Below are 20,658 nucleotides of genomic sequence, written 5' to 3' on the forward strand. Positions count from 1 at the left end.
TTTGACTAGAGAGTGTATTTCATAATGACAAAATAAAACAATCTTATGTAATTCTTAATATTAAAATAAAAATATTCTAAAATTTAATTTTATTAAGGAATGGAAATTCTCAAAATACACTCATTAAAAACTTAGAAAGGAGAGAGAGAGAGAGAGAGAGAGAGAGAGAGAGAGAGAGAGAGAGAGAGAGAGAGAGAGAGAGAGAGACACTTCAGATTTAAAATATGAACATGCATCACTGTTCCCTTATCAACGCAAAATAAAAAAACTCTCCCTCAAAACTATAACAGTACGATTTAATTCCTGATAGTTTTTTCACAAAAACTTCTACTCACATCCCTAACATGAGAATATCAAGTAAACACTAGACATTCTCAACATTAGTTCCTACATTACCAGAGTTTGAAGGAGCACACTGAATTTTGAATTTTCCTTTCCTCCTCGTTTTTATGTAGGGATTAAAGTCTTCCGAAGCTGGCTTTGTTGTATGAAGTAGTACTGAGGCTGTAGAACCATTCACAAACACTGTAATCATGCAGTCTCTATACGAGTCGTAAAACTTCATTATTATGAATATACATTACACTATGACACATCATATACAACAGCACAATAAATATTATGTAACAGCACACTACCGTTACTCTAAAACGAAAACAAATATGCATTTCTAATACTAAAGCTTCCGCAGGCTTCTGGCATATGATGCTGCTCCCCAGTCAGATGAGCCTTCAATTGCCTTCCTGCAATGACAGAATAAATTTATTCATAATTAGCATGTAAAGTTATATAGCCAACTTGCAATATAAGGCAGCAGTATGTTACTTACCATAGTGTAAAGTTAAAGCTCCAACTAATCTAACCATTTCCATTTTGTTTACAAATTATACAGTGAACATTTATTTACTTAAAAGGTAATCACACATGGCAGCTTGTGTTGTTAGGGAGTATGCAGTACTCTTTGCTGTAAAAAGAAAACCAACACACTCTTGGCTTCTTGGGCCTCACTATGATGCACTATCTTCACTCCACTTCCCCAAGGTCACTTCCAATTTCTAGTGCATTAAAAAAAAAAGATTGTAAAGTCTGGCTATAGCCTTCATTACAAAATATACCAAGTTCCTGGACTTCATAAGGATAGTCAAGGACTGTTTTAAAATACACGTTGAATATTGGAGGATTAAAAAGTTAGAAAGCTGAAAAGAAAATGTAAAGGACCTTTACTACTGAAAATGTGTGATGTGCAGGTTATAGTTTCAATGTAACTGAAACTATTACAGTATGATAGAAATTATAAGGCATTCTGAGAGAATCTAACACATTCTTTTTAATAGATATAAGTGGTAATGATACATTAAATACACAACAGTTTTTGAGTAAAAATGTGGGAGTGAGGTGGCCAACATCAACAAAGTGACACTGCAATACACAGAGAAGGATACCATTTTCTAACAACTGAATTCATGATCAAAAGACGACATCAAGTACCTCTTTTGTTCTCTCAAACTTAAAACAGAAATCTAATGTCTCAGACCTCTTACGTAACTATTCAACATAACTCACAAAAACAAGAATTTCATGAGAAGTACGCCAGGTAAAGACTACCTCCTCATATTATCTTCAGAGGCCAGATAAAAGATGCCTGCTTTGAGTCTACCTTTAATCTGTGCTCTTTCCTTTGACTGTTTCAGTAAGGGATATACGATTAAAGCCTAACAGAAAACAAATTACCATTATAACACTCTTCAGGAAAATACACAGTCTTACAAATATTGATCTACAACTTGATATTTCTGCACTATCATGTTTCATTATCCCTGGGTGCTATAATACACAGTGAAAACATAGAAAAAAACTCACCCAAAGTTTGTTTAGGGCAATAAGCGTTGTCGTATGGAGCTGCGGACCAATGAGAGGATTCATCTGATGCATATAACAACATAACCAGCTGTAAACAGAAAACATGCTATAAATATCAAACTACTTTTGCATAAATCCTCTTATAAATCCTCTTTACTTACACACTTTTATCATTTACATATGAAATATCTGGAAAATTTTCATGATTTTTAACCATTATCTTTACATGACCCAGCAGGCTACAGTAATGTAAATAAGAAACTTTGTTCAAGGATATGTAAATAGCACAGATGTAACAATAATTCTTGATCCGATAATATCCTACAACTCTATACAACTAAAAGACAGGATGAAATATGTACTATAAGTAACAAAATGCACTTATCCTAGGAAAAACACATGGTAAAGAAGCCCTTGAGGACATATTAGACACTATAATTCGGACTGCTTTGTGACAAGGCTCTGTGAAAGTGATCCCATCCTATCATATATCATGATCCTTCCAGGAAATATTTACCTCACTATGTGTCAAGTGAACCTATAGCAGAGCTAGTCATCTCTGAAGAAAGAGAAATGTACTACACAGGACTGTACACTTCCTGAAAACACTAGTCCATGGACAAGGTCGGTCCCAGCAAACAGAGAGAGAGAAAAAAAAAGACATTTCAAGGGAAGTGTATCAAGACTAACTCACTCTGAGTCTTTGGTTGAAATGGTGGCCTAGTATCTGTGGAAACTGTCAAATCAAAAGCAAGCATCTACTGCTGAATTGAAAGGCATGAATCAAGCTGGCTCGGCTATGCTGGCTGCACAGCAATTTTAACCACATTGAGATACAGGGCCAGTTAAGAGTACAAAAGGGAACACAGTTAAAGAGGTAACAGTAACAATTCTAACCATACCTGAACCTTTGATCAACTGGGGAGCAAGGTGGTGCAGCAAGTTGCTGCAGCACAAAGCTACTGAATATAGGACATTTAGCAACATACAAACATGGCCAGTCAAGTCCAGAGAGACTGGTACTAGTTAAAAACATGAATGAAACATTATTCCTTATGTGGATATACTGTACAGCAACTCCAAGTGCATTATGTCCTATGGCTAGAAAATTAATGTTAGACTTTTTATACATTGCATTTTAAAATGTTCATGGTCTTGGTCCATAGCCCATCACCTGTGAAGTCATTTATGTTTCGATTTTATAAATCTGTCACTTGCGAGCTATTTCAAGATAGAAAATCCAAGGGAAAGCTCTCGAGAAAAGCAAAGAATATACAAGTGTCATCTACCTTAAAATTATGAGGGGCAAATGAGACTGCAGACACTATCACTTATATGGATGATTACTATATGGTTAGTAATGCTGGTTTTAGTGCATGGTAATTTTAGCACTAGTTAAATTCATGGCTGCAGACAGCCAGTTAATCCATGGATGAACTGATAACACTGGTCGGGGTGCGTGGTTGCCAAAACATGAAGCACAACGGGGAAATTCTTTCTACAGTACCTTAAATAGCACATAATATGCTGTATATATACACACATTCATACACAAACTTTTTCCCATGCACAACGCACTACTGTACTATGAAATTATTTTTATAAATTTTAGTGTTTTCCCTATTGGATAGTTTACTAAACACTTAACAACACAAGAAAGACTTTAATAAATAATTTGATATGGTACTGTACTTACAATAACCAACAAGCTGCTGCTGTTATTATCAGGATACACTGCATTAAACTGAAATGAAAAAAAGAATTTCAGGTTAACTGCATTTTTCCAGTTAGTTCGCTTAACTTTATTGTGGTAAAAATAAGCAACAAAACTTCCAATAACATATTGTTGGGGAAAACCAATATTTTTGGATTAAATTATTAATGCACACTTTGTATGCATTCTTAGGATTTTCTTTGTCATCTACACTGATTAGTTACAACTTAACATTCCTGCTTATGGAGGGGAGGCACTTATCCACACCTAATTATGAGATGACCTTATCCAACTTTTGAACAGGCAATAATCATGATATTTTACCATATCATCATGTATTAAACATGTTCCTTTTTTTTCATTAATTTGTCAGTAAGCTTAGCATCGAGGTCAAGTTGCCATTTAAGTAGAATTTTTTTATTAAGAGCATAAGTGTCCTTTCCTATCCCTGATCTGAAGAAAATATGAAAAAAAAGGGTGAACAGATCAAGAACAATGGACACCTTTAAGGAGAAGGGTGGGAATTTGAAACTGATAAAGATTTTGTCCTGGTGCATTATGGGTAAGGATGAGAAATGTACAGTATCTTCTGGAAATGGGAGTGTGGAAAACACTGGAAAAATTATTGGTTTTATCATTCTAAGTTTTATCAGTTACGTAAGATCATGGAATTATCCATAGCTTGAAAAACTTCCTTCAGTTCTCAGTCATGGCTTCTTTGGTGCAGATGTGCAACTCTTGGATTATTTTGGCTGTACTGTAAAATTTCACACAAAATATTTTCAGTTTTGAACATTTCTTTCGTTCATTTTGGTAGCAAATTAGGGTTTCAAAGGTAATGGAACTTCTTATATCCCACAATTATGGGGGGATCATAGTGGGAAACCTGGTTTTTTGGGTAAGGGAAAATACAAAACAAGTGAAATGCAAGGCTGTACTGTATTCTAATGTCCAAAGGATACTTATGCAAGTTCTGATCCTGATTAAGGTAAGGTTTATTGAACATATTCAAAGTGACACCATCCTCTAGGCAAGTAGGACCCAGTGATGTAGGCTACGTAGGGGAGGGAAGTCCTGGGGAGGTGAAGCTTCCCAGTCAGCTAAGGACCTGCTATCCTAAGTTAGGTTAGGACACAGTTTAATTTACAATGCCTAGGTTTGGTTAGGAATGAGGATTAGGGTTGCAAAAGCCCCCTGGCCAGACATGGACCCAATGACCTAAGTTAGGTTAGGTATCAACTTTGTTACTTAACCTACAGTGCCCTCGTTTAGGTTAGGTGGAGATCTTTTCTCCCACTAAAGTAAGGACCTGGTTTCATAGGTTAAGTTATTTTAGAATACACCCCTGTATTTCACTCCTCCTGTTTCCCCCGCCACCAACCATGGTATCCAACTGTGATCCCCCATAATTGTATGATATAAAGGGGATCTAGTTTTCTCTAAAACTACTAATTTGCTCCTGAAATTGTGAGAAACATTCAGAGCACATGCTGAAATATAGGAAAAATATATTTTCAACTGTGATACATGATTATGGTGTAAATTAGAAATCTTACCTTTATTTCTTTGGGAGCCACTAAGTTAGGTTAGGTTATTTTTATTTAAAAGGTACCTGTATAAAATATACCGAATGAAGAGATTTTGTACACATGGCAAAATGCTTCTATCAGTATATAAAATGGAGAAGAATGGAGTGAAATACAGGTAAATTGAGAAGTGGAGAGATCTAAGAAATATTGAGTCCCACACTCTATATTAGGCTATATGATATTAAACGGGTTCGGGTTGCTTCGGCTGTAAGTCATTTCGGCTGTAAGCACGTTTACGTGCAAAATGGCCGCCGTGTTTAGTACCAGCCCCTGGGGATGTACGTAAAACATAAAATAATAACGGTAAATACCATAAACATAACGTCTTACATTGTTCTGGATGTTACGGCCGTAAGTGACTTACGGTCGAAATGACCAGGACCGTATTAAACATAGCCTAGCATATCTATAGCTTTAACGTGTTATTGTTGCCACCAATACATGGGCAGGAAGGATGTGGAATGAATCCCTTTCAGTGCTAATGCTTAGTTTTTAAGAAATGCTAGGGGTTCAAGGGACCCCTTTCAAATAGCACACACCACCATTTGATAGGCTAGGAATGTACCGTTCAGCTAACCTTGCATCCCAACACTGCCCATTCCACTAATTAATAATTCCTTATGATATTACTCCAATTTGCTCATGTTTTTTTGTGGTTCATGCATTCAGAATTAGTGATTAATTTCCGACTCTTGCATTTCTGCGTTAGACTAACCTACTCTAGTGTTTCTTTCCTATAATAAAACGTAGCCTAAACTATCTCAGGGTAGCGACATGTAAGATACTCAAGTTTAATTCATAATGTACTTGTTGGTTTTTTCTCATCATTAGTGTATCTTTAATAAAGAGGTAATCGAGTTTTTATTTACTGTAGGAAAAGTACAGGGTCGACATCAGGTGATCTAAGCAATTTTCCTTCAGAAGTTATAAACCCTCGACGGACATATATACTCAAAGTGTGAATCATTTAGGCAATCCCTTCGTATGCGTATCTTAGTTTATCCTGCCAAGGTCCTACAAAATGACAAAATAGTAGTTGTAAATTACGAAAAGACTTAATTAAAAGCTACGTTATATTAGCGTAAGCTAGTCGCGCCTTGCCCATCAGTAATGGCCTAATATCGCGAAGTATTTCCCATTTAACCTTTAAAATTAACAGATGATTTAGAATATCACTTCTCACCTTCGATTTGGACCTTTTGGGAGTATAATGGGCAAAACGATACCCACCACACCCCAAAATAAGGTCATTAATATCACGGGGATAGCTGAGGCTGCCATCTTGCCTTTTGACGAGTGCCTTGCGAAATGTCAATAACAGGCGGGTGGTAAAATACAACCTCTGAAAAGGACTGGGCCCAACAATACGTAATGTTTCGTGAAGATGACGCAATAATGTTTCTTTACAAGGGAAAGACGTAGATTGTAGTACCCTGCAGGTACTTGTGCGTGCTTTTCTTTGATATATGTGATTGAACTGTATGTAATAAGCGGCAGGTAGGCAAAGCCTTCCAAAGTAAACGAAGTAAAGTAAATCTCTGACACGGACAGACCGCATATATACGAATTGCTTTCCGACGACTTTCGAACAGGTTTTAATTTTTATTTTAATCCGTCAGGTAAAACGCTCAAGAACTTACAAGTTCAGTTATATTATCAGTAGACTGAGAAGTAGCTTATTTTTTTTTTTTTAAACATCAAACCAACAGTTCGGGAATGAAATGTAAATTACCAATGAAATTAAGACAGAATACATTCAACATTATGCCTTTGCCCTCTCCTGTTAGAAAAACGTTACCATTGGACTAATTTATTATTAGATCATTCCGTCCTGATTGGGGGATTTAATTTTCGCTTTGATTTAGCCCTGATGATGGGAACTAGATTACCAAAACATCGGCATCATGTGCTAGCGAAAAGGAGGAAGGATCAACATTCTACACGCTCTTCTGTGTTTTATTAAACTGTAGCTCTTATGAAGGAAAGAGCTTTTGGGTAAAGTTAACATCAGGAATATTGGGCAGAATGTTTATCTCACAGAGCTTCACAGATTATAAGAACTTGTGGGTGTTCTTGTGATCTGTGAAGCTCTGTGAAATAAACACTCTAAATGCCCTATACTCCGGATATTAATCCATATGCTACGATACCTAGCCATACTAATTTTTCAAAAAATATATATATATATATATATATATATATATATATATATATATATATATATATATATATATATATATATATGTACTTCTGGAAACACTATACAATATTCGATTGTCCAAGGAGGGTGAGCCTGTGTTATGATAGAGCCAGCTCGAATGTCTATAAAAGAAATATCGTCTATTTATGTTACATTTTTATTGCAGATGTGTCTGGTTGTTACTTATCTTAATAGGGAATACTTGGTTACTTCTCTCTCTCTCTTTTTTTATTCATTTGTTTAGTTCTTTCACACGGCTTCCGGTTTTATCCACTAGGCTTCTTGCTTGTTTTATTCTCTTACACCGTCACATGAAATTTTTTTCCATTTCATTCCATATCCTTTTGTTATTTCCCTTCTGTTATTTCCAGTCCTCCCGGAAATTTTATACAATCGCGTTTTCTTTGCTGTCGAAGAATTATTGATAAATTTAATCTCTCTCTCTCTCTCTCTCTCTCTCTCTCTCTCTCTCTCTCTCTCTCTCTCTCTCTCTCTCTCTCTCTTTCGTCTATGTGTGTTTTTATCTTTCTTGTATGCACCTTTCATACCGTATTTATCTCTGATCGTTATTGCTGAATTAAAAGGAGCATAAAGCCTTTTTTAAACAAAATGGAACGTCTAATAAAAATCAATCAAGTGAAAGAAGGAGGATTGACTCTACAACTAAAGAAAAGAGCAGCTGAGCTTTTCACAGCTTTATTTTGAGCCATAGGACTACAAAAGTTACGTAGGTGGTAGGTTGTCTGGGCACCAAACATCCATTCGTATACTACTACTACTAGTACTAGTACTACTACTACTACTACTACTACTACTGGTAGTAGTAGCGAGTATAGGATCCTTTAGAGATTGCCAGTCTGATTGTGGATCCCTCTCCAGGTACGGCAGTTTTCTATCGCCTACCCTTACACTGTATAGCTTGACAGTTGCTGCACATATTCTCGCCTTTCCTCACACTGACTACAGGAAAATATATTCCGCTTTTCGTTCTCATTATAGCGGGTTCTTATCTTAGTGTCTATGCTCAACTGAGTATGGTAGAGGAGACTTCGTTAGATCTTCTAGAAGAATCGCTCTAGAATGAAACCATTTTCTCTAGTCTTGGATAGGTCTATACTCCCCTAAAATGGAAAACTGCAGCATCTACAAAATTTTCGAAATTGAGATATGCTGCCTGTTGGGCTCGTGAAGCACTAATACACAAGTTACCGCAGTTGCAGAATGATTCTTCAATGCTTTCCACGAGTATTTAGGGGGTCCCATTTGCAGTACCAGCAAAATCAGTAGGATGGCAAGGGAGTATCTACCATTTTTCTCGGTTTTGTATTTTTGCAGTCTTCCATTTTAGGGCAGTATAGCCCCCCGTCTCATAATTCTCGTCCAAGTAGTTCTGGGTCTCTCGGATCTTCTGGTACCCACAGGAGCTTAGCTGACGCTATCACGTAATACTTTCCGTAGGTTTGTGTGAAGGGCGTGCCAAGCCATATACATGTACCCTTCATCATTATCTCATTTACTTATGGAACTTCCCTTGTGGTATAATTTCTCTCTATATCCTGGCATCTGGCTCCTAATTCTTCTTTAAACTTTATTCTGATTGACAAAATCTGTTAGGTGTGGTCTCATCGTCTCACTGTGATTCATGTCAGTACAGCAATACAGATCCCTACTAGTGTTATCTTCGGTTGTGGGTTAGACAGAGGAGTTTTACGATCTGCATTAAAAATGTTACTCTTAAGAATTCATAATACATATTGGTTACAGTGACGTGATCCTGAGAAGGCAGCGTGATAACACGTCAACAATTGTGGGTTGGAAATTCTTGAAGAGAGATTCAGACAAGCTCTTTACGCTGGAAAAGACAAGCGGTGTCACTTGTCACGATTTTAATTAATCTGTCAGAGCATAATTTTTTATAATCTGGATTAGAAAGTATCAAAAAGATTATCATCACCATCAGTGCTAACCTTTTTCACCGGACCTTTCAGTCTGCCACGGGCAGGTCCCAAGCTTGGGGGTGGGAAAGGGTACTACTTTCCAGGGGCCCGGCTGTCTGGGGGCCCGTGGTAGGGGGAGAGGAGGCGTGTGGGAGGGGCCCAGTTTTTATGCAAGTACCGGGGCGTGAAAGGGTGATGCTTAGGCCCTTGGCCATAAGTACTACATTATGTTATCTGTCGTAGTACATTTCAGATTTTCAGTACACTTATTTCTACGCTTTACTTTTATTATCGGTTTTTGTTCACCTGACGTACCCGTTTAGTTTTCTTTCAGTTTTGTTGTGTTCCATCGATGACTGTTCCTTAACTTTCCCTTTTCCTCTCTTGGTCTTTTATTATAGCGTTCACTTGAATGATTCACCGCTGACTCCTTGTGGATTCTCCTTTTTCTTCCTTTCTTCCAGATCATGGTTTTCCGTCTCTTTTTCTTTTTTTTGTACATATCTTTTGCAGTCTGCTCTCCGCTCCCCTTCCTCCATCCTTATCCTTTTTTTTTTTAAAGCTCACGTCCTTCTTTGAAGTCTCGTTCCCATAAGTAAAACTACGGAAATCCTTGTTAGCAACAAGCACACTTGACCTTTTCTAATTAGATGAGATCCTTGTTTTTCGCTCTCTCTCTCTCTCTCTCTCTCTCTCTCTCTCTCTCTCTCTCTCTCTTATAAGAGTCTACCTTCTTCTCTGGATGGTATCATTTCCATTTGTAAAACTACAAAGGTTAAACAGCGATAGATTTAGCAAATGCCGAGATGGATAACAGCCTTTAGAGCACCAGTCGTCTCTCAAAAACTCTTCCATTCCAAGCTGGGATACGATGTGGAAAAGTACCCTTATGTATTGTTTGAACTTTTCCAGGGGCTTCGACAAGCTGCTTACGATCTTATTTTTTTTTTTTTTTTGTAATTATACGAAGTGGTTAATGCTATGGAAGTTTGCCGCACGGGGAATTCATCTTTAATTCATCAGTTAAAAGGTGACAGCAGCAGCAATAGTAGCTGTCTTGTTTCTCCCAGAATTCACCACCATTTAGGAAAAATGGCTTATTGGGGAGGTGGTCTGCTCGCGTGGAGAAAATGTTCGGGTGGAGAGTTAATCTGAAAGTGGCAGAAAGAAAGAGGGTTGCGGGGAGGCGGGATGAGTGCTTGCTAGCCAGATGGTCTAGAAAAGGTGCTGACTGGCGTGAAACTGTACCGGAGCGTGAGAGATATAATAATTTTTTTGTCTTACAATATTGCCTTGAAGGAATATATATATATATATATATATATATATATATATATATATATATATATATATATATATATATATATATATACATATACATACACACACATTTCATCTATAAATTTTTAATGGAAGAATTAGCCCCAGCGCACGAGTGCCATGCGCATGAATTGAAAGGACTGAAAATGGGGTTAATACACCCGGGCAAAGTCACCCCTTCCACCCAGCCATTCGCTGCAGGTTTGGCCATAGCACGGGGTCTTAAAAAAATTATGACCTTTTCCACAGCCGGTATTTCTAAAAAGTTGCAGGTCCCAAGTGACATTGTTAAGTGACTCAGGCTTTTCAACAGGTGTTTTGTTGGGCGGGGGGAGTGGGGGGACCTCTCCCCAGTGCCTCGGGGTTTAGGAGCGCTAGACTAGACATTTTGCAGAGGAGAATCGCCAAAGCGAGATATTCTCCATTCTCGGCTGACGCGATGATCTCAAAATTTAACGTATCTCAGAATTTTCCGGATAGTTTATGTAATCTTCAGGACTGGGCGAGCGGGAATTGGGAACGCTATGCAACAGGCGTATCCATCAGTCATTTCTGTGGCGTTTTTTATCATCTTGCTTTATGCCAAGCGTAAAAAAAAGCAGATAATGTTACTAGACTAGAAAAGATGTGCCGAAGAATTTAAATTTTTTTTTCTTTTGCACTGTGAGCGAGATTGAGGTGCATCTCATTTTGTCTTAAGTTGTTGTATCTCACAAGGGAAGTTTTCTTTTTATCAAGGTTAGAAGAGGTGAGGTAAATGGTAAAAAAGTACTGTGGTTTATATATATACACACACACACACATATATATATATATATATATTATATATACATACATACATATACAGTATATATACACATATATATATATATGCATATACAGTACATATATATACATATACAAACACATGCGCTCGTGTTTCACAGAAATAAATTTCTGTCTCATATCGGAACGAACCTCGGTCTCCTGAGTGACAGTCCAAGGTAGTAGTATAGGTCAGTTGGTACCACCTTGGCCTGTCACTCAGGGAGACCAAGGTTTGTTCTGGATGTGAGTCATAATTATACATACATGCATACATATATGTATATATATGTATATATATATTATACACACACACACACACACACACACACACACATATATATATATATATATATATATATATATATATATATATATATATATATATATATATATATATATATATATATATATATATATTGTGTTCTCTTTAAAACCAAATTAAGAATAATTCCAGGTCGAGGTGCTGCTAGAGTATATAAAAAGGACAAATTAAGGATATATGCTACAAAAAAGTAAGCTTTAACATTTGCAATGTTGTCTTGTAGTATACGGATACAAATGTTGTAACTGACAACCAAGAAATTCCGACACCAGAAAGATAAAACACAGATGATTTTATATTTGATACTGGGTTTATTTATGAAATATCCAGTAGATAATTTATGAAGCTACTCCGGTAAGCGTAACATCGGTCTAGTAGTTTAAGAAAATATGCCATTAATAATTTATGAATATATGCTAGCAAACCCCATTAAAAAGATACCAGAAATTTGTGAAGTCCTTTTAGACCATTAGAGTTGGTCTTTACGTAACATAGATACAAAGTTCCTAAATCTGAATTAGTTGTCTCTTGAAAATGCTTTGTAAAAGGAAAAAATGGAAAATTTCAAGTACTGAAAACGGTAAAATGCTGCACTAAGAAGAATTTTTATTTTGTAGTGCTATTTATTAACTTACTGAATTACAAATTACGAATTCGACACATCTGTACTACTAACGAGAGAGAGAGAGAGAGAGACATAGAAGTTTCGTTGACTGATTGAGCATCTATTCTAACATCACGAAAAGGTAAAAAGAGAGAGAGAGAGAGAGACATAGAAATTTCGTTGACTGATTGAGCATCTATTCTAACATCACGAAAAGGTAAAAAGAGAGAGAGAGAGAGATTTTGAATGTCTTTTTATGTATGGTCGCGTAATCTGCTACGCTACCCAATTCGGTGATAACTTCATCGGCATTTAACTCATGTTTTTATAAATGAAACGGGCCCTAATCCGATTAGCCTCCGCTCTCTTCTGCAGCATGGAGCTTTGGCCACGTTATGTGCTGAAAACATGTGTAACAGGCCCGGGTGTTTTCAAAGTTTGTTTTTTTTATTTATTTTTTTTTTTGAGCGGACACGTGTTTGTGTGTGCTTCAGTAACAAAGTCAGGAGGGTTGATTAGTCATTATTTAGTTCCCGGGTTCCTACAGTTAAAAACAAAACTCCCTGTCTGGACCCTCGTATCCATGTCACCGCATGTCAGTGGATTATTTATTCACTTTGTTTCGTGAAATAAAGATGCACCCATCATGGTTCATTTTGCATCTGCAACCCCAAATAAGAACGTTCGAAATTTATAAAACCACATTTTATTTGCAACCCCTCAGACTCAGTAAACATGGTCAGTTCTTTTTCTAATCATCTCAGTCCCCTTCTCTAAGGAAGGAAATCGTAAACAGTTTATTAATTTTCTAACTGCAATATTCAGTCTCTGGTTCTGTGATACGCTGCATATTTGTCGCAGTATATTAGATTGTCCTCTCTCTCTCTCTCTCTCTCTCTCTCTCTCTCTCTCTCTCTCTCTCTCTCTCTCTCTCTCTCTCTAGTGATTTATTTGTGTCATGGAACATGAGATTCCACGGACAGGTTTATTAGTTCCAAGGCTAATGAATTAATCATTTTGATAATCATGCAATAAGCTACTCGAGTAAATCAGAGAATAACGACCTGTGTTGAGAACCATCACACACAAGATTGCTCTTGCAGGGTGGTTACCACCCTAATGGATTTAGAACTCAACATTTTTAGAGGAATCCCGCCAACCCAATCGGCCAAGAACTTGCAATTTTTAAGAATTGATAAGATTTAAAGGGAGCTTTCCAACCTGAAGTGTCAAAACATGGTAATGTTAGTGGAAGCTTACCAGCCTAATGGGTCAAGAGCTTGCATTTTTATAGAAAGTTCACCAACTTGTAATATACGAAGGAAGCCCCAATCTGAACGGTCAAGACCTTGCATTATGATTTTTAGAAAAAGCTTGCCAGCCTGATGGGTTCAAGAACTTCCAGTTTGTGGTGGAAGCATGCCAGTCTAATAGGTCTGAACTTTGTAATTTACTTTTTTGGAGGAAACTCGCCAACTTGATGGTCTAAGATCTTGTAATTTTTTAGAGGGAGCTCGCCAACCGAAGGATCAGGAAGATTAGATTTTTAGAGCGAGATTACCAAAACACTATACTAAAGTGATACCCAAACACTATACCAAAGTGATGCCCAAACACTATACCAAAGTGATGCCCAAACACTATACCAACGTGATGCCCAAACACTACCAAAGTGATGCCCAAACACTATACCAACGTGATGCCCAAACACTATACCAAAGTGATACCAAACAGTATACCAAAGTGATGCCCAAACACTATACTAAAGTGATGCTCAAACACTATACCAAAGTGATGCCCAAGCACTATACCAAAGTGATGCCCAAACACTATACCAAAGTGATGCCCAAACACTACCAAAGTGATGCCCAAACACTATACCAAAGTGATGCCCAAACACTATACCAAAGTGATGCCCAAACACTATACCAAAGTGATACCCAAACACTACCAAAGTGATGCCCAAGCACTATACCAAAGTGATGCCCAAACACTATACCAAAGTGATGCCCAAACACTATACCAAAGTGATGCCCAAGCACTATACCAAAGTGATGCCCAAACACTTAAAGTGTATGTTTGTAGACAGAATTACTTTTGACGATACATATCAAGTGCCTTCGAATTTGCTCAAGAAACCTGGAATCCGGTTCACGTTACTGGGAATCGGAAGGTTTTTTTTTTTTTTTTTTTTTTTTTTTTTAGACTAGCATCGTTCTTGTTAGGTTAAGCTGATGTGACAACCCGAAATCTTGCTCGTTGAACACCGCGTCATAGTTCTTGATGAACTGAAACGTAGATAGCATTGCCACATTGCCGTTAAAATGGTAACTTGACAGCACCTAATTCGGAAAAGTTATATTGTACACATTAACGAACATCCTGATGTTTTAGTAACATACACGAACATCTTATAGCATGGCTTATCTAGCTTTAAGATGGCTTAATGATATTTTGAATTCTCTTGAATACTGACTCTGTACTTGTTACTAATTTTCTTGGTGCAGCAGCCTCTCTCTCTCTCTCTCTCTCTCTCTCTCTCTCTCTCTCTCTCTCTCTCTCTCTCTCTCTCTCTCTCTCTCTCTCTCTCTAAAACTGTAAAGGTCTGAAAATAATCCTTTATTAGGTGGTGATGTTAAAAAAGGGGGAGAAAAATGCTAAGCTTAAGACAAAAATCCTGGGGCCTCTTTCGAGAATTTACGTCAAGGGAGATGTCTATCATCTCTTAAAGGGACACATCTATTGACGTGATTCCTTTCTTGTGAAGCTGAGCGCACAGTGGCGCCGTATTGAATGGTTTTTCTAAGCAGATGTGTACTATATAATACCTGCTGAGGTATAAACGCGCGCATATGATCCGTATAATGGACAGGTGTGTAGAGTTATGAATTCATGTGTATGTATATATATATATATATATATATATATATATATATATATATATATATATATATATATATATATATATATTATATATATAATATATATATGTGTGTGTGTGTGTGGGAATATTTTTAACTAGTAATTATTTATGAAAACTCGTGTTTCTAGTTAGTAAAAGATTCAGTCCGGCTCGCCTTAATCTTCAGATACACTTTGAAGTTGCCTTCTGTGCAATAAAGTAATCTCCCTCTTTACTCCTAAATCTTCGCACGGTTGTTGCATAATGAACAGGCGATTTCCATAACTTACCCCCTGCTTAAAACCACACCGTCCTTCCCCTATCGTACCTTCTTTCATCAAATGCATTTTTCCCGACACCTTTCAAGGCATTCCGACTAAGTTTGCAATTTCAATTTTTTAAAATTTCTTTCAATTCTGCACATCTTTGATGCTTATGAAGATGGAACACTATAAATTTACCAACTAGTACTGTTTCTCTTTCCTGTAATATATATGGCCCATCGAACCAAGCCCTTTCATCATACAGCAGCCATCTTGAAGCTTGTCTACGCGATACTGATTTCGTAATATCGTTTTCTCAGGTCTGAATCTGTTTATTTTCCGGTTTTTTTCTCGGTTCTGAATCTGTTTATTTTCCGGCTTTTTTCTCAGTTCTGAATCTGTTTATTTTCAGGCTTTATCCTCAGACAAATCCTCACCTGATTATCTTACATCATCTTATGTTCAGCAGCCCCCTCAAAAATTTGTCCAATTTATTCGTTGCTGAACTATTATTTTTTTTCACCTTTCATCCTCGAATCATTTTCTCCTCTGTCCCTCCTCTCGCCAATCGCGAGCCTTTAGAATATTTCCCTTTTTGCTTCTGAGATTCGTTTCTTAAGTTCTCTTGAAACTGCTGCTCATTCCTCTAAAGTAACTGTATTTCACACTACCTGCTTCATTCCTTATAGTAAGATCCCTCTTGTCATCGTGTGTGACTAGTCACTCCTTTTCAGTTTTCTGTAAAAGATAACTATTGTGCCGGCTTTGTCCGTCCGCAGTTTATTCTGTCAGCATTTTTTTTTCTGTCCGTCCTCAGATCTAAAAAACTACTGAGGCTAGAGGGCTGCAAAGTGGTATGTTGATCATCGACCCTCTAGTCATTAAACGTACCAAATTGCAGCCCTCCAGCCTCAGTAGTTTTTATTTTATTTAAGCTTAAAGTTAGCCATAACCATGTTTCTGGCAACGATATAGAACAGGACACCACCGAACCCTGGTTAAAGTTTCACGGGCCGCAACCCATACAGCATTATACCAAGGCCACCGAAAGATAGATCTATTTTTTCGGTGGCCTTAATTATACGCTGTAGCGGCTGTGCAGAGAACTCGATTGCGCCGAAGAAACTTCGGCGCATTTTTTACATGTTGTTTCCTTCCTCAGTTTCGCGTAATTATATTTTCTCCCTACTCCAAGCTCAGCCACACCCTTAATTAAATTTACGGGGACGTCTATTCTCTGTTTCAACAACAGATAATTCTTTCAACGGGTCTCTTATCATTTTGCTTAACTGGTTATCTGTTTAATAAAAAACAAATGTTATCGACCGAGTCTTAGATAAGTCTCTCTCTCTCTCTCTCTCTCTCTCTCTCTCTCTCTCTCTCTCTCTCTCTCTCTCTCTCTCTCGTGTAGTGGTTGCTGTTTAATTCGTTTCATGGTTCAAGTGCTGCGAATGTATGTATGCTTGTATGTATGTTTATGTATTATGGGCACAAATATTACATAATGTGTTGGCATTGTACAAATATTCGTAAATATTGTTCATGGCCACGACGTAGACAGATAAAATATCTGATACCTAATTTACGTTTTTCGTTGCTAATCTATTGTCACGGCAACTGAATTTGATCTGTTTGGCAAGAGCAAAAGAATAAATTAGTAAATTTCTCTTCATAGGGATTTATTTAATCAATCTGCAGTTAATTGTTGCCTTCGTCTCTATAATGTCCTTTCTACTTATCGCAAAGTATTAAGCCTCAATAAACTCACTTTGGGCTTTTCTTACATAACTCTTGTGTCAATTGAATATAGATTATGGGATTTTTTTCTAAAACATACACAAAAAAAGCGGGGGGGGGGGAGATGTTATCTATAATTTAAAAGAATTAGCGCTCCCGTCCAAGATTTTTATCAACCAAAACGACAGTTCTATCGTTAGAGGCGATTGGAAACAGAAGCCACAGGGAAGAGTTTAGAGGTTCGAAATGACGTGCCGGAAATAGCAAACGAAATAATAAAGTTGAATTAAATGAAGTAATGTAACCGCGAAGAATTCTTTGCAATTATAGGATTTTATCGAGATTCAAAGCATCTTCTGATATTTAGGTAAAGACAAGGCAAGGAACTGAAAGTTTTTCCAAGTCAAGACAAGGCAAGGAAATTAAAGTTTTTCTAAGTCATTCTGGTTGGAAATGTATCCTAAGTCTTCCTTAGAAAAATCCTCCACGATCCTCAGGTTTCACCAGAAAAGTGGAAGTAATGGATTCAATGGGCGCAGCTTGCCATTCCAACGAATTTTCCACTTTCCCTCTTCTGTAATATTTCCGGGAGAGTTTGCAGTTCAATTATCATTTAAGCTCCATTGAAACTTGCACGAGTGAGGAAGTAATCGCTCCGGCCGCGTTTCATAGCAGTGGGTTGGGCGCATTACCGGATCGACGGGCATTTAAATCTTCGGCAAAGTTTGAACTCTAATTGGTACTTGTAGCCACTTCTGAAAGAGGAAGAAAAGGAGCCGTCTTCCTACGCCATTTCTTTCACCAAGAATCCCGTATTGATTCTCCCCTCCTAACGAGCGTTTGCCAATATTGATGCATTTGGAAGGAAGAGGATTACAGATATTTTGTATTGATTATCCGGTCGAGATTGCCAGTGTTTCTTACGTGTTCTCTGGAAGAATTGCAAATATTTTGTATTGATTTGCTGAAAAAATCACACGAGTTTTGTGCCGTTGTTTGGGGAAAAATTACACGTATTTTGTGTCGGTGATTTGGGAAAAAATTACACGTATTTTGCGTCAGTGGTTTAGGAAAAAATTACACGTATTTTGTGTCAGTGGTTTGGGAAAAAATTACACGTATTTTGTATCTTTTCCTCCAAAAATCATTTGTTGTCTCCAATTTTTGGAAAGCACTACAAGAATTTTCAGTAGATTTGCAGGACAAAATTCTTGTATTTTGCATTGGTTTTCTGTAAAATAATTTAAAAATTTTGTGTTGATTTTCCAGATATGAATACCAACATCTTATATTTGTTTTCTTTAAAATACTACGAGAGTTTCCCTTTACAATTTTTTGGAGAAATTTACAAGTTTTATTTATTGATTTTCTGGAAAAGATTATAGTCTTTTAGTTTGGATCAGTTTTTAAGAAAACATGGCAACATTTTTAATGAGTTTCTTTCAACGACGTCGAAGCCTTTCTAAATATTTTCTTGAAGAACTGTTATAACAGAAGACTTATAGTGAGTCACTGAGTGGGACATTTTAATAGAAACTTGGGCAACGTGACAAGTATGGCTGCACTAACTCTCTGCTGTATAAGATCACTTTATAAGAATATCTTGTACAATCTCTTAATAAAATTTGTGATGCGACATTAATTCTCTACTGTTGCAATCAGTGTTTAGAACCTCGGTAACTCGCTCGAGAGGAACCCACGCGAATCACAACAGTGGCCTGGCCACCAGGCACATAAGTCTATTTGCAGTTCAACGCAGGCCCAGATTGTTCTTGTCTTATCCGAGATTTCTCACTTGTTGTTTGTTGGTAACATTCTCCTTGTTTCTTTTTCTGGTGAGCTGCTTTCCACTGAAGAGCATAATGATAATGAATGATCGTATCTGAAAATGAGTGAACGTGTCTGCAAAGGAGTGAACGTTTCTGAAAATGAATGAAAGTGTCTGAAAAGGCGTAAACTTACCTGAAAATGAGCGAAAGTATCTGAAAACGATCTCCTTGAAATGGGGACAAAAAGAAGAAAGAAAAATATGAAATTTAAAGGAAAACAAGGAAAAGACAAAATAAAATTGAGCAGAGAGAGTAGAAAAAAAGGCGAGTGAATATGGCGATATGTCGACTTATTAATTCGTCCATTTTGGATGCAAGAAATGTGAAAGAAAAAAAGTTCCCCTCCCAACGACCGCAGAAAAATCCGTAGAACTTGCAGACTTCTTCACAAAAGAGATGACAAAGTTGAGGGCGACGGCAGAAAAAAAGTTCAGTGAAGTGAAGGAAACAATGGGAACAATAAGTAAACTTGTGGAGAGCAGGGTTCCAAACTCAGATGAATATAAGTTCTAAAAAAAGAAAATTTTTGTTCTTGAATCAACTTATTCCTGAGTGAATGATACCAATAAAGGAGAGACATTACACCTGGTTTTCGTGAAATTTCAATAGAATATGAACAGCAGGCAAAGGAAGGCCACTTGATCGTGGTATTTTCCAACAGAGAAGCCACAAGACGTAAACAGAAAAAAGAAAAAAATGATGATAGAAATGAAGTCCTTGTAACGGCTCTTTGATAAAGTATTTGTGTATGATCATTATTGTCTAGAGCTATTGCAACTTATATACGATAATCGCCTTCAGAATTATTCTCCAGAAAGTGACGAACTATGAGAGAGAGAGAGAGAGAGAGAGAGAGAGAGTTGATTAAAACGAAAATCATAACCATTTCTCTATACTATATCCCGGAGCACTTATTAGTCTCCTAAGACCTCTCTTCTATCAAGCATTGGAACTCTCCTTATGCTTGTGTTGTCGCATCCCTCGAAGTGAAGCAGCACTGTTTTTTTTCTCTCTCTCCTTCCTCGTCCTTTTTCCTGCATATATTTCCGGTCTGGGCTAGATTAGGGCATAGGGAACCCCGCCCCATCGGCCTCTGCATGAAAAGAAAACGGGACGTTTGCCGACGGTTGGTTTAATGGCACACGCAGAGATGGCTACAGTGTCAATGCGTTTGTTTGTACGTCGCCATATCTCGAGCAGTCAAGTTAATGAAATCACCCGTAGTTTTTCGAGTTGGGTTTCCCCTCTCCTTTATCTCTCCCTTTTAGTACTCTTTATAAACTTTCTCCCCTCGCCGTTCCCCTCACTTGAAGTCGCCCTTTCGTTCCTCGTTTCCCTCGCGCCACTTTTGGCGGATCACTTTTGGCGGTTCTGGGTCGTGCGTCTCCTTTCTCGTTCCTCCCAGATTTTGGCTCTCTTTTTTTTTTTTTTTTAATCTTAAGTCTTGTTTCATTCACGCTTACACCATATACAGTTCTCCTTTTTAGATGATCGTCAGTGCAATCCTCGTTGCATTAATATGTTTTGCACGATTTTGTAAGATTTTTATTTCTTTTCCAATACCCAAACGATTA

General features: G+C 37.4%; 1 protein-coding gene across 1 annotated transcript; it reads right to left on the reverse strand.

The window, feature by feature from the left end:
* LOC136846695 (V-type proton ATPase subunit e-like) lies at positions 1–6,502 on the reverse strand. The gene is made up of 4 exons (XM_067117765.1): positions 6,347–6,502; positions 3,557–3,604; positions 1,861–1,948; positions 1–743 (listed from the first exon to the last, which is right to left on the reverse strand). The coding sequence occupies exons 1-4, from the start codon at positions 6,442–6,444 to the stop codon at positions 732–734; spliced, it is 246 nt and encodes an 81-aa protein (XP_066973866.1). The 5' UTR covers positions 6,445–6,502; the 3' UTR covers positions 1–731.
* Between the last annotated feature and the right edge of the window lie 14,156 nt (positions 6,503–20,658).

Source organism: Macrobrachium rosenbergii, chromosome 15 (assembly GCF_040412425.1).
Source record: "Macrobrachium rosenbergii isolate ZJJX-2024 chromosome 15, ASM4041242v1, whole genome shotgun sequence".
NCBI classification, from domain to species: Eukaryota; Metazoa; Arthropoda; class Malacostraca; order Decapoda; family Palaemonidae; genus Macrobrachium; species Macrobrachium rosenbergii.

What these genes read in the sequence shown, in the direction of transcription:
- LOC136846695 (XM_067117765.1), bottom strand. Translation starts at nt 6,444, where the DNA reads ATGGCAGCCTCAGCTATCCCCGTGATATTAATGACCTTATTTTGGGGT. An exon ending in CCAAAAGGTCCAAATCGAAG is followed by an intron (nt 3,605 to 6,346) that starts GTGAGAAGTGAT and finishes TTTTCATTTCAG; the next exon opens with TTTAATGCAGTGTATCCTGA. An exon ending in GCAGCAGCTTGTTGGTTATT is followed by an intron (nt 1,949 to 3,556) that starts GTAAGTACAGTA and finishes TTCTGTTTACAG; the next exon opens with CTGGTTATGTTGTTATATGC.